The sequence below is a fragment of the Heteronotia binoei genome, chromosome 11 (assembly GCF_032191835.1).
Source record: "Heteronotia binoei isolate CCM8104 ecotype False Entrance Well chromosome 11, APGP_CSIRO_Hbin_v1, whole genome shotgun sequence".
NCBI classification, from domain to species: Eukaryota; Metazoa; Chordata; class Lepidosauria; order Squamata; family Gekkonidae; genus Heteronotia; species Heteronotia binoei.
The window spans coordinates 43,480,469-43,495,775 of record NC_083233.1 but is presented as its reverse complement, the minus strand read 5'-3'; the positions used below and the strand labels follow the sequence as shown (position 1 = coordinate 43,495,775).

The 15,307-nt window shown below is 42.0% G+C and overlaps 1 protein-coding gene across 1 annotated transcript; it reads left to right on the top strand.

Annotated features, from left to right (window-relative positions):
• The first annotated feature begins 414 nt into the window (after positions 1-414).
• Positions 415-13,692, top strand: CD40LG (CD40 ligand). The gene is made up of 5 exons (XM_060249267.1): positions 415-739; positions 5,779-5,925; positions 9,190-9,229; positions 11,341-11,403; positions 13,170-13,692. The coding sequence occupies exons 1-5, from the start codon at positions 584-586 to the stop codon at positions 13,550-13,552; spliced, it is 789 nt and encodes a 262-aa protein (XP_060105250.1). The 5' UTR covers positions 415-583; the 3' UTR covers positions 13,553-13,692.
• Positions 13,693-15,307: the final 1,615 nt, after the last annotated feature.

Below are 15,307 nucleotides of genomic sequence, written 5' to 3'. Positions count from 1 at the left end.
ACCAACTACCATGACAGGAGATTTTAGAAGCTTTTACATATACTTGTAACACACAAATCAACCCTGCATTACTTCATGAGTCAGCAGTTACCATTAATGTGTGGCAGCATCCTTATTTCCCATCTTTCAATGCATTAAATGCATCTTCTCCTCATTTCAAGTCCAGCCGTTGAGCAAAAGATGATGTTGCTGTCCTATGAGCTGGTTATTGTTCAAAACTGACTTTGAGCGTGAATTCGTCCTTTCTTTGAAGTCCAGAGTGACAAAAATAGTGATTCATGATAGGGGGGGGAAAGGTGGGCAGCAGTGTATGAACACACTGGGTGAGAAATGCACATGGCTTTTGACATAGTAGTAGGAAACAACCTGGAAGTAAAGCATCCTAGAGAGTTCAAACAATGACTTTGTTTTTGCTGCTGCCGAAGAGATGACACTGAACAAAACATCCCACAGTGGAAGACTAGCTTGTTCCCCAGGAAGTTGTGGGCAACACACTGCGAGTTTCTCATCACCATCTTGCGCAAAGTAAGAGTGAAGTGGTATTCATGCTGGGTGCGCACTGGGCATCAGACACTGGAAGTTCATGGACCCGAATGAGCCATATCCCCCGACTACCCCTAGACCTGCTGGCACCACTGGCACCATGAAAACAGTCCTGTACTTGATCTTCACCTTTGTGATAGCTCTACTAGTTGGGGCTGTACTTTTTGGTTTGTATCTTCACACGAAACTGGACAAGGTAAGACCAGGTTGCATAACTGATGCGGGTTAGCGAATAAGAATGGTTTTTAACTGCTAAGCAAGGGAGAGGCTTCACTGACATAAGAAGCTGCCTTATTCTGAGCCAGACTGTGATTTTGTCTCACTCAGCCTTATCTACTCTGACTTGGGGCGGTATCTGAGGCAGAGAAAGGTCTTTCCCAGCACCTGCTTCCTAAGATCCTTCGGTAGCCATCAATGACAAGGGACCTTTGGTAGTCAAAGCAGGTGTTCTGCCTTTCAGCCACAGTGAAAAAATTACACCTGGGACCACTAAGTGCTCCTTCTCAGACCACAGATACTCACTGTGATGGTTATTTTAACAAGGATTCTGGTATTCAGGCTACGTGGACAGCCTTCAAAGAGTACAACTCAGCAGCTACTGGAAAACAAAAGGAAAAGGAAAGGACTGTGGATGCTGGAATCCGATAATCGCCCAGTTAACCCTTTCAAAACACTTTGCTCACTCCAGATAATGTTGACATATGAAGCTGCTTTTAAAGGCATTAGAAAAGGGACTGTGGCTCAATGGTAGAGCATCAGCTTGGTTCCAAGTTCAATTGTTGATATCTCCAGTTAAAAGGATCAGGTAGTAGGTGATATGAAATACCTTTGCCTGAGACCCTGGAGAGCTGCTGCCTGTCAGAGTAGACAATACTAACCTTGATGGACCAATGGTCTACTCTAATTCAATATAAGGCAGCATTGTGTGTCTTGTGTGTGTGTATCATTTCTTCCAACTGGTGACAGCTCTCCATGATAGTTATTCTTCAGTGTTTCAGCATGGTGCAATGAATCCCTTGGCTGTAGATTCAGTGACCCAAACTCATCTTTGCAAGTATTTGGAAACTGAAAAATCTGTTTGACTGTGAATACTGAAGGCAATGATGGTTCTTAAATCCTTCAGTTCTTAAAATTGTCTATCCCAGGCCAAAGATCCTATAGCCACCATTCCAGCCACCCCAGGAACAAAGAAGAATGTGGAACCCTTGCATAGCCCATAGTGATTAATTCTGTGCTCTTCTATTGAATAGCTGGTTAGACCTTCAGCAGACCTACCATGTTCTTGCAAAGGCAAATTTCATGCTGAGGATTGTTAGGAAAGGGACCCCTGGTATTTCAATATCCTTGCATACTCACTTGGAATACCACTGGCAGTCCCACTCTCTATAAGAGAGTGATCACAGAACTGGAAAGGAGCAACAAAAAGAACCCCGGATGATCAAGAATGATGAAGCAAGGTTGCAGTTCAAGAAGAAAGATAGCTTAAAGAGAGAGAGTGCAGATACATTTATTGCATTAGGCAGGGTGCAGCTAAATGGAGAGAAGGAACCTTTTCCCTTTCTTCCACAGGTAGTAACTTGGGATTGCCTAAAGAAATCGACAGCCAGTAGATTCCCGGCAGACTAAAAAGAAGCATTGTTTCACACCCTGTGCAATTAATGTTGATTAATTTGTTGCCCTGAGATAAGACAGCCACTAGTTTAGATGATTTTTAAAAAATTTTTTAAAAATTAAAGGAGGAGAATTCTGTCAGTAGTTTACCCTTGCTAGGTGAACAAACCTCCATCCTCAGAGCTAGTATATGAAGGTTATGGTCCTATTAGTTCCCCACATCTGCAGAGCACGAACTCTTAATGTCCTGCTTTCAGGTTCCCTGGAATCATCCCGCTGAATGCTGGACTAGGGCTGCTTCCTCATGGAAGTTTTGCTCTGGCTTGGCATGAATGGAGCAGGGTTCTTCTTCTTTTTTAAAGCAGCCATTCACCATCATCCCCTAATCATCAACTAGCCAGGTTTTCCCCCTGCTTTGCTTTGATCTTTCCCCAAACCTGGATTGATAAAAAACTCTTGAGAAATATTGAACATTTTTCTTGCCCCAGCCCCTCCCCCCATGATTGTCTCCCTTCCCCGGACAACAGGAAGACTTTCCCCAGTTGTTTTTAAATTCAGAAACTGACCTATTATTATAGTGCTGTTGACCTTGAATCAATCAAAGTGCAGGAAAATCTGCCATGTGGATGCCTGTGCATTCATGGCAGAGATGAGAGCTTCGTGGAGAATTATCAACATGTGGAGGCAACCTAGATGGACCTTTGGTATGATCCAGTGAAGCTCATCTTAACATTCTTGAATTCTTAACTCACCCCAATGACACTAAAATCAGCTCTTGGAACAAGAGAAATTACTGAAAAAGAGAGAGAGAAGGAAAGGCCAGTGTAGTACAGGGTAGTGAGTGTTTATTTGTTTATTTATTTATATTTGTATTCCACCCCCCCTGCGAACAGGCTCAGGGCAGCTAATACCATATTAACATAATAAAATACAATAATCTATTATAAAACAATATTAGTAGAAAACATTAAGCAATTATTAAAACCATGATATATAAAATTAACTTCTGTGGTGCTATATCTGCTGATATGTAATGTATAAGATAAACAGGTAAATGGATGGTGTCCCATAGTTCTTAATGGTTTCTCGTAGTTCCGGATATGCTGATGGCCTAGGTAGATGTCTCACAAAAATGCAGTGATAGTAATATAAATATACCCGGCTTCTAAGCGGTTGGCAGCATTCTGCCCTTAGTTCTTAAAGGCATGTTGAAACAATATTCTTTTACAGGTCTTATGGAACTAGACAAGATCTTGTAAGGCCCTGAGGTCATTTGGGATGTTATTCCATAACATTGGTGCTGCCAGTGAGAAGGCCCTGTTCGAACTTAGTTTAGCCTCCTTCGGGCCAGGGATTGACAAAAGATTTAGGGCCCTTGAACGCAGTGATTACAATTTTAGACTAGGACTGCAGATATGTGTTCAAATCTCTGTTCACACATGAAGACTATTATGTGACTGTGGGCCATTCCTTTGCTCTCATCCACATCTAACCCACAGGAAGATAAAATGGAGGACGGAAAACCATTTATGTCATCTTAAGCTCCTTGGAGAACTGGCTGCATAAAAATATAATAGGTGATAGAAAAGCCAGAGAAAATGCAGTAAAATTAATAATCAGATAAAAATTAAAAACCAGCTACAGGTGGTTGCCCAAGTAGGTCGTGAGTGTGGAAAGACCATAAGGCGCTAAACTAGTTATTTATTTTTAGAAATGCTATCTTTCCCCTCAAAAATAGTTATGAGCTTGAGTTTTCTTGCAAAATAATTGGGGGGGGGGGCTTATTCAGTCTCTCCCCTGTATTAGCCATTAGATCTATGCAGCTATCTGGCTTTCATACACAGAACTTTGCTTGTGTTAGCTGAATAGAAGAAGGAAGCAAGAGCCAGAATGAGTTAGTTTATAGATCATATTTCTAAATTCCAAAATAGTTTGCCATCATTCCCAATTATTTGAGCTGTGGGATCCAGGAATTTGGGCTGCAGGGAGGTGAAAAAGCTTGAATATTGGGGAGGGGAATTGATGTTTGTATCTTAAAATTAATTTCTGTTTTTAAAAATATGCCTTTATCAAATGCAAAATCATTTCAAAATCAGACTTGTCAAAATCAATTTTTTCAAAATTTACAGTCAAATTCAAATTCTAAACTTTCCCCAAATCTGAAATGTGTTGCAAAAAAGTCAGCCCTATTTATCAAAGGAAGCAGCAGTTCATTTTGTTTTAGAGTCGAGATAGACAAAATGGCGGAAGATCCTGTGACTATCATGTGAGCAGCCCCATGGGATTCAGAACCTGCTCAGGATGTGGATGGACTTGTGGTTTTTTGGTCATTGTTGATATTTACTTCAATTGTATTTGGTTTCAACTGTTGTTTTAAAAATTATAGTATATATTTAAGACCCTTTGGGTTCCCATTTAAGAGAAATGCAGGGTATTAAATTATCTAAATCAAATCAATTAAATCATGTTTGGATTGCCTGCCTTTTTAAACAAAGCAGCTGTGGAAAGGGGTTGTGATTCAGAATAGGCCTGCAATGCTGGAGTGGGCAAAAGTTTTCCTCTGTATGCCCGCTGGTCCCAATCAAATTGTTCTGCCTTCTCTGTGAATACATTAAAGAAAATGGAGGGAAAGGATCATAGATCTTCTGCTGTCTTGGCTAGTTTGGACTTTTCTCTCCAAAAGCTCATGAACTCATTGGATCAAGTTGCACTGACAGATGAGACTAATTTGGAGTAGGTACTGTAGGACCAGAAACAATGAGGAAAACATAGACAACAGATCTTTACAAATGTGTGAAAGTTGAATTGGTTGCTTATCAGACCAAAATCAGACCATGCTGAATGTCTTCACATTGGGCTGTTTTCAGAAGGATATTTCTCAGTGCTTTTGTAGGCAAGGAACTGATGTTATTTGGGGAAAAGATTTCACATTTGTCCTCAGAAAATGTAAAACTGTATCTTTGATACATGGGAAGCTGCCTCGTGCTGTGTCCTGACTGTTCATCACCAAACTCCATACTGTGCACTCCAACATCCAGTAGCTCTCTAGGGTTTCAGACCATGAAAATCCTTTCCACACCTGTTACATCTTTTAACGTAAGATTCAAGGGACAAAAACGGCCTTCTGCATGGAAAGCAAGCACTCTGCTATGAAGCCATGGCTTCCAATGGTTGTTGTGAGGATAAAATGTGAAGGAAATGAGCATGCCTCCCGGAACTGAGGAAGGAGGAGAGAAATGTAACAAATCATCTTGGTGGTCTGAAAATAGACCTGCTTGCATAGCAGAACAGTCAAGGAACTGCTTTCCTATTGGTGAGCTGTTATACATCAGAGATTCGTTGACTACAATTGAACACCACTATCCTTAGGCCAGCTGATTTCAATGGCAAGTCTCAGTAATTGGCATTGTACTGTGAATCATCCAGAAAACCTATATAGTAAAATACTCATCAAACTTGTTAGAATTAGACCAAGGATGGGTTTTGGGTATCCAGCCTTCCTCTGCATTATATGTATTTATTTGTTTTCTTTCTGGAAACTAAACCCTTGTCTTTTCTTACAAGATGATTTCTTACATTTATCACACCTTGCTGTAAACAAATTTGCTTTCTCTGATTTTTCAGGTGGAAGATGAGATTAATTTACGAGAAGACTTCTTGTTCCTTAGAAGATTACAGAAATGTCTGAAAACACAAGATGCTGACACAACGTTGCTGAATTGTACAGCAATCTTAAACCTATTCCCAGATCTCCTGGACCGAATAAGCAAGGTAAGGCACCATCTAACATCTGGCTTGTTCATTTTTTAAAATACACAACTAGGGGCTCTGCAACCTTTGTGAAACATACTGTGTTTTATAGCCATGATGATTTGTGAGCCTACCTCACAAAGTGCCTGTTGTGGGGAGAGGAAGAGAAGGCATTTGGAAGCCACTTCAAGACTTCTTATGGTAGAGAAAAGTGGGGTATATAAAAAAATTTCTCCTCATCTTCCCAAGGCTGGGGTTCAGCAGCTGCCGAAAAGCTTTGCAGTTACACCATAGCTAGAATGTTTCAGTTCCGTTTCCTTCTGCCTTCTAAGCCCATTTTGCATCTGTGCACCAGCTGAAATCAATTTTCCTTCAGGGTTGTGGATGTCCAGGTCAAGTAATTAAATTCCTTGGGGGAGGGCACTAGCATAGGGCTGTGCAAAAATGCAAAAGTGTTAATAGCCTAATTGATAAAATGAAACAGTAAGACCTTTAAAAGTACAGTTTTGGTTTATGGTGACTGGCTGACTGATGAATGTGTTCCTTGTTTACCTGTAAGGTTGGCTATTGAGCTTTGAGCAGGGATGAAAAGTGAAGAGGGGGAACTAGGACCATCTAAACTAGGCTGTGTAAGAATGCCTTCATATGGAATATTGCTGACTGTATTGTGCTACACTGCACTGTTTGAATGCACTAATAGTTAAAAAAACAAACAAACCACAGGCTTGAGCTGCACATAGGCAGTTGAACAGTCCATAAAAAATGGGCTCCCTGCTTGTGAATGGCAAGCAGAACATAAGCCAACCTGGGTGGAGTCTGAGCATTCCTTTAGGCAACAAGCCTTGCAAAATTAGAATTTGTCATCTCTGCTCATAGTTGATCCTAGTGTTGCTTGGTATGATTGAGAGACAAAACAGGGCTCCAACTTACCTCTGAGCTGTGCAGAGAAAAGAGAGGATGTTCAACTCTGCAACCTCTTCTTAGTTTTGCTGTTAACGCCGCCCCCCATTTTGTTATTAGCATTTTAAAGGAGAAAATGTGTTCTTTAAAAACACCTCTCCGAGCCCTCCCCACCCCCCAATGCTAATAACAGAGCCTGGTTTTTGAACTGCAAAACTAAATAGAAGCTGTAGGGATCGATACCCTCTCCCTTCCCTGCATGGCTCCTAGGCAAATTGAGCTGCAATTTGCATTTCATACTTGGTACAGGACACATTTCTGACTGAGCCCAAGGGTCCGTTAATTGGAGAGTATACCAATATTTTAACCTGCAGCTTTTTTCATGGAAAGCATGTGTCTGCTTTCAAGTCAGATCATGTGTCTATCTGGCTCAGTCTTGTCTGTAAAGACTAGCAGTTGTTATCTCCAGCATTTCAGGCAAAGAATGGTCTTCATCAGCATTTGCTATCTGAAACCCTTTTAATTGGAGATGCCAAGAATTGAACCTTGACCTTTCTATATGGACGATGCTCTAACAGAGATTACAGTCCATCCCACCTTCACCTTTGGTGCCTTGATCAGGCTAATTTAGGCAATAAAAGATTTATCTCTCTTTCTCTCTCCCCCACCCAAAAAGGATTTCAAGGTCTCCTACTATAGCAGAAGACATACTGTCAGCACCCCCACTGCCATTAGGTAGGCTAGTGGGGTGTTTGTGTGTGTGTGAGAGAGGAAAAAATGCCACAACAATGATGTGATGTTATTTCTGGGGTGAACCCAGAAATGATGCCAAGCAAGTCTTGAATTTGGTGGATGTTCTACGGTGAAACCATGGAGTCATATGACATGGTTTACCCTGAAAATGACTTCATGCCATCAATGTGTCAGTTCCTCCCTGTGACTCTGCCTTCCTAATCTTCCATCAGGTGCCAGTCACTGATTGGCAATCCTGTGTCCAAGGCAAGCTCACCATGCCAACTCGTTAACAGCCTGCTTCTATGGCTTGCAGAAATGCAGTAGGTGGAACTTTTCCTAATGGAATGATAGCCAACTTTCACCAGCTCTGTTTCTGCACAGCAGGCAGCCCAGCCAAGCGAAGTAAAAGCAAAAGCCGTCACTTTGAAACTGGGTCTAGTGGTGGTAACAAAGGAAACCAGCAAAGTTGCACTCGCCTTGTTGAAGATTCATGCCCTCGTTTTAGACTTTCCGTTTATATAAGAGCTTTTCCTGTCGCAGCATTTTCACCATGCAAATCCAGTAAGAGCAGAAGCTTTTGAAGACTCTGAGTCACAAGCAGAAAGTCTGCACCAGATAACCTTTATGGAGGAAGTATTTTCAGTCAGTGATACACAGTCAGGATATGCATTCGAGACCAGTTGCTGGGGGTGAACAAGACTGGCTCTAGGCTTTGAGGGGCCATTGGCAAGATGTTCTCAGTTTTCCCCTCCATTAAGCATACTGTTCTCTCACGCATGCACACTCTCACATACACACTGTTGGAGAAGGAAGTGGAGTGTGATATTATAGCATGTCTTTCAGCCCTACTAGGCTTAAAGAACTGGGAAAACGTTGCACTCTACTGCCTCCCTAAGTGCTTCTCCCAGCAGGTGACATTGCAGGGGTTTCTAGAGCATTCTCTTATTCCTGTTGAGTGTGCATGGACCAAGCAAAGGAGATGCTTAAGTATACCAGGTTTTGACTCACTGTCCTGGATAGGAACCATGCCATTGGATCAATCCAAATAGTGTGTCTTTATAAAGCTTACTAAGGCAGGAATAAGTTTAAGGGGCAGATAACCTTACTGCTCCAAGAACATATGGATTGGTTCTGTGAACAAAAGTATGAAAAGGTAGTTATTTCTTATGAGTTAACATGGAGTAAATAGAACCTCCATGTTGAGAAGCAGTATACCTCTGCATACCAGTTGTTGAGGGAGCAATGTTGGGGAAGGCTCCTTGCCCTGGTTGCCAAGGGCATCTGGTTGCTTGCTGTGGGAAACAGAACGCTAGACTAGATGAGCCATTGGTCTGCTGCAGCCAGGCAGGCTCTTGTGTTCTACTGGTGACTCATAATTAATTCTTGCGTTCTACTGATGTCACCTTAAATGAGGAGCACAGTAATTGTTCCTAGAGCCCAAGACTGAAATTTGCCCCTGGTCCACCCCTGTAAGCTTGATAATAGAATCCTATTTGGGGATATGTTCTTGATGAGAAGTCAAAAAGGGTTTCCCAAAAGGTGAAATGTTATCTGCCAGCCACTGAGTTTTGATCAATATCTAGTGTAGCATGCATTTCATAGATGCTATTGTACCTTTACTGATAAGTATTTTAAATCGTTTTGTTGTAGGTTCCCCTTCCCCCGGAAAGTCCTCCTGCCATGCAAAAAGGTATGTGATTGACCTTAAGAAGGCAATTTTCAACAGGAATTAGGGTGAAAGAAATGACATCAGGACATCAGGTTGGATCCAGCCATCTTTTCCACTAAATTTTGCCACTCTGTTTATTACAGTACCTCACCAATGGCTGTTCATGCAGATCCTATGATTCCCGGTATAACTTTCTTACTTTCCCTCCCCATTTTCACACCAGTAGAAAAACTGGCTGGATCCAACATGATCTCTTGAGGGTTGAAATGACTCCTTTCAAACTTCAGTGCCCCAAAGAGGTTAAATAATTTGGGACAGATTGAAAAGTCATGAGCTGTGAGTCTCTGAAGAGCACAGCCAGGTTGGAACATGTTTCCCAGAAAAATAACTTGTACTGAGTTGGACCATTGTGGCCTCTAGTCCAGTGTTGCCTGTGTGGTGGTGGGGGCTTTGAAAATTTGGCAAGCATAAATATATGATGGGGAAAAAAAACGCTGGAACTAATTCTAAATCACTTTTTTTAAACTGAGGGAGCTCTTATGAGGGGGCCATCAGCTTTTTTGAGCCTGTTGGCACTTTTGGAATTCTGACACGGGGTGGTGCATGAAACCAGAAAATGTTCGGTGTAAAAGGCTGAGCCAACCAATAAATAGCTTCTGTGGGAGGCAGATTCCTCCCCCTGCCCTCAAGCCGCAGAGGACATGAAGAGTAATTTAAAAAAAAAAAAAGTTTAAAAACACACTGGGATAAAAGAATGTGACAGAGAATAAAACCAACACTGTGAGGGCAGCTGCCGACGAAACTTTAATGTCTTAATTCTTATGAAGATTTCTATCAATGTTCTTCTTTGTTGGACTTGTTATGATTGCTCTTGACATGCTTCCACCTTCTTAATTTACACTTACATGCACCAGTTGTGGATTCTGTGGGGCTAACCTCTGGGAAGTGATAGGTTGATCTGACTTGATATCTGTTCCCAGTCAAGTTCATCAAATGGTTTTGTCAACTGTGCTTTTGGCATCTCAGACAAGCTTGCTTTTGGGGGGGGGGAGGGAGGGGCCCTTTTTTGAGGGAAGGATCTATGGCTCCATGGCAAAGTACCTGTGCTGGGTGCAGAAATCCCAGTAATCTCCAATGGAAAATAACTGGGTTATGAAAAGAGCTTCCTCTGCCTCAGATTCTGGAGAGCAGCTGTCAGAGTATCCTAAGGTAGGACTCAATACAGGCAGCTTTGTACATTCCCAGGAGGCAATGGGAAACCGCCTTGGAATGTCTCTTGCTTTGAAAACCCTATGGGGTCACTGTAGGTCAGTTGTAACTTGATGGCACTTTCCACCACCACTGTGAGTCAGCATACTGCCCCATGACTTTCTGAGCAAGCCATAGAAGTTGTATGCCTTGTCAGGCTAAGAGCTAAAGACTTTTATCAGTAGGCAATGTTTACAAAATTGAAAGCTAAACATCCAAGGTCTGATTCCAAAGCTTTTACAATTTAGTTTTTACATTTTAGTTCTAGATCATCTGTGTATCTCATATCCTAAGATGTAGTATTGCACTGAGCCAAAGTGTACCTTGTTTAGTATATGAAAAGTAGGGTTGCCAAGTCCAGTTCAAGAAATATCTGGGGACTTTGGGGGTGGAGCCAGGAGACATTAGGGATAGAGCCAAGATCAAGGCTGTGACAAGCATAATTGAACTCCAAAGGGAGTTCTGGCCATCACATTTAAAGGGACGGCACACCTTTTCAATTCCTTCCTTCCATAGGAAATAATGAAGGATAGGGGCACCTTCTTTTTGGGGCTCATAGAATTGGACCCCCTGGTCCAATCTTTTTGAAACTTGGTGGGTATTTTGGGGAGAGGCACTAGATGCTATATGGAAAATTTGGTGCCTCTACCCCCCAAAACAGCCCCCCCAGATACCCACGGATCAATTCTTCATGATTTTCATTGGGAATAAATCTCCATAGGGAATAACAGAGTTCCCAGCAGACATTTCCCTCCCCTCCCCCTGCTTTCTGATGACCCTGAAGTGGGGGGAGGGCTTCCAAACCAGGGGATCCCCTGCCCCCACCTGGGGATTGGCAACCCTAATGAAAAGCCCACTGAGAGCCATTTTCTTTTTGTTTTCAGGGGAGAAGTCAACAGCATCCATTCACCTTGCAGGTTTCAAGGACAGCTCTCAGCCAGTATCAGGTATGGATTACAAGGGTCTATCATGGATGTTGTTGTGGAGGAAGGTGTGATTATGAGAGGAAATCACAACAAAGTCAGCATTTTCCCACTGTGTGTGTGTTCAAATTAATCAAAGAATTAAACCAAGCAGTAAATACAGAAAGGATAGTTAATGAAAGATTTTGCTCCAATCCTGCCGGTTGTACAACTGCAATTAGTTAAGTTCAAGAATGCACTGAGAGCACAAGTAGCTTGGCTGGATGGAAAATGAAAGGGAAGGGGTTCTGTTGGGGTTATTTATTAATGCTATAATGTCATTCAAACTGATTATGTAACTGTAAGCTGCTTGGTTGGATTTCAACTGATATAATCCCTTTGAAACTCAAAAAACATATTTTATAGTATTAAGTGGTATTGTAGTCTTCATATCGCTTCAGGGAACCCTGGGAGTTGCTTGTTAGTGATACTCAGTGCTTTTTTTGAGTGGGAAGGTAGTTTTAGGTGACTTGGTGTCATGAGTTCCTGCTGGGCTTTTTCTACAAAAAAAAAGCCCTGATGATACTTATCAATTATCTCAAATATTCTCAGCACTCATATTAAACTCCAACTTCTCAGGATTTGGGGGGAAAGACATGGCAGATCTAGAATACACCCAGTATAGTTTTTTGGATGTGTCCATGGTGTGAAGCAGGAAAGGAGCCTAGCTGTCTCTCTGACATGCCCTCTTTCCACATGAAGGGAAATTTTGACATACGAAAGCATTCACATGTGCCATCTCTGCCTACATTCTGTAGGGCTAGATTCAAATACACCAGTAAAAATAAAAGGAATCTTGTGGCACTGTTAAGGCTAACAAGTTGGGTTTTTTTTAAATCTAACAAACTTTCATAGGCTAGAACCCATCTGGTCAGATACTTGTCATGGGTCTTCACAATATCAAAGGCTATTGTGAATACCATTGAAAGCCTCCAGGTGGGGCTTGAAGATCCTCTGGAGAAAATGGCTGCTTTGGAAGGAGACTTTGGGGGTGGAGCCAGGTGACATTGGAAGTGTGGTCAGGAGCCAGGCTATGACAAAGGGAGTTCTGGCCATCAAATTTAAGGGACCTCACACCTTTTAAATGCCTTCCCTCCATTAGAAATAATGAAGGATAGGGGCACCTTCTTTTGGGGCGCATAGAATTGGGTCACTCTATTTGGAACTTGGAGGGTGTTTTGAGGAGAGGCACCAGATGCTATGCTGCAAATGTGGTACCTCTACCTAAAAAAAACAGCCCCCCAGAGATCCACAGATCAATTTCCCATTATACCCTATGGGAATTGGTCCCCATAGGGAATAATGGCGTGCCCAGCAGACATTTCCCTCCCCCCCACTTTCTGATGACCCTAAAGCAGGGGGAGGGCCTCCAAACCAAGGGATCCCCTGCCCCCACCTGAGGATTGGCAACCCTATCTTAAACTGATTTAAGTCTGCATAATGCACCCTGTGTTCAGAGGTTTATGGCAGTTCACAGACTTCTGGGCTATCTGTCTTGCCCTGAAACCCCTCTCCCTCCTGCTTGGTTCTGTTGAGTTTAACATTCAGACTAATGAACGGTGTTAGGAAACTCAAAAGCTTGCACAGGAGATGGGATATTTAAATTGAGCTTAATAAAGTGCTCAACAATACAATGCAGCCACTGACAGTATTTTTCTCAACAAATGCTATGCTAGATGGACCATTGGCTTGGTTCAGGCAAAATGTGCTTCATATAAAAAAAATAAAAATAAATCAATTTTCCCCCATAGTTTTGCAATGGACTGAGGCACTGTATGCCCCGAATGATGACACATTTTCCTACCAAGATGGAAAGCTAAAAGTTGCCAGAGGAGGAAGATACTATATCTATGCCCAAGTCACCTTTTGCATGGAATCTGGGCTGCATGTGCCATTCAGTGTGTACATGTACCTGCATCTGCCTTCTGAGAAAGACCAGCTACTGCTGAAAGGAGTGAGAACACCTGGTCGTTCAAACAACGTATGCAGCATGCAGTCAGTTCATCTTGGAAGAGTTGTCAAACTCCAGCAAGGGCACACTGTCTTCATCAATGTGACGGACCCCTCCAAAGTGAACTATGATCATGGAAACACATACTTTGGCATGTTTGAGATCTCTGAGAAGAGCCTGTGAAGCTTTGTTGAACAAAGTACCGCCCTTCAGTCCATAATATTTATGACCTCATCCCTCGTGGGTTTTATTGCCCTTATCCTATTTTATTTTATTTATTAACAGAGAAGTGGAATGTTACTCCTCAGAGCGTGAAATATAATGCTGGGTAACCCACACATATAACAGAAGTTATGTACGTGTCTAGAGGCAGTGTGGCTAGGTCCCATCCTGAGCCCTCGTGTGCTGGCACAACGAGTATTAGGATCACTTCCTATTTTGTTTTCCATTTCAGTAGGCCAAAACCCAAACCAATTACTGGAAAAAAGTGCATTGTGCGCAAATGAACCCAGATCAATTTCTCCTTTCTGGCTAGTATCGTTTGACTTTAGAAGCAAAGTGTGAAGACAGCTGCTTTCCAAGTCATTTTATGGCCTTGAAGCAGTTGCTGAGTTGTCTGTTGCAGTGTAAGTACAGCAGTACCCTCTCTAAGTCAGGAAAGAACATGTTGTGCAAGTACTCAGGTGCATGTTTGTAGCTGAAGGAGTTGACTAAATTGTACAGGCGCAGAGGAGGATGTGCAAGGTTATCTGACACCATGACTGGCATCCAATGAAGAGTGGCTAGAGCTGGACTGGGGTCATAAGACACACAGCAAGGAATGAGCCCTGTCTCCCACAACACACAAGTGAATGTTTTCTAATTTGTCTTTTGAAAATGACTTTCCAGAATGTTATTGAGTTTTGTTTGGAAACTTAATGAAGTAAATCTAATCCTTACTATGAGACAGACATGAATTTTAAGAAATGTAAAAGTGGTTTGGAGTGGAGTTTCATACCCCACAAGGTGCACAGCTATTTCTTTTGTCCTGTGGTTATATTGCAGGTTTTTGAAGCAGTGTCAAAAGACCCATTTAGTATGAGTGAAAGCAGGGAAATTATATAGGCAACAAGCTTCCTTTCAAACTCTCTGGGGGAAAAACATCTGTAACATTTGTATGCTTTCTCTTACTAACTTGTTCGGCAGCACTGACATTTTGAATTGGATACATTCTACAGATTTTGTGTTTGGCTGTTTCATGTAAGCTACCACAAGGCTCCTCTTGAATCAAAAGACAGGAACAACAAAAAAGGCAAATTAATAATCCAGACATTTTCAAAATTGTGTTGCAGAAAACAAATGTGTGTTTCTCTGGTTGTTAAAGAGTCTGGGAGACAGGTCAAGGAGTGAGAGATGTGAAGAAAAGCAAGAAGCATTTTTTTCTTTAAAATCCTTCTTTATTTTGTTGAAAACCACAATTAAAAAATTGTTCAAAATAAAAACAGGTTAGAAAAAGTTTAACTTGCATCAGTTGTCATAACAGTAAACAAAATCTTACATGATGAGAGATAAACTGGGATGCAGGGGAGTAAAAGGTATAACAGGAGCACATCTACAAAGGGGCTGTAAACAAAGAATATATAATATGGGGGGAACACTGCAATCAGTTTCACATGGCTTCTGTTCCTTTAGGATAGCTGCACATTCTTCCTTTATTTTTTACAATGCATAACATGAGGTGCGGACATTACGAGCAAGTGCTCCATTCGGACAGTGAGACCAGCTTTATCCCCACATTGCATAACCAAGCCCCAGACATGCGTGCATATTTCCACAATCTGCTCTTGCAATCACAGGCAGGTATCCTCTTGGCAACAGCAGGATAGCCCAAATGAAGTCTGTCTCCAAGTGTTCCACTTCCACCCTTCCCGGGCATGGCCATGACCCAGAGAGACAGGG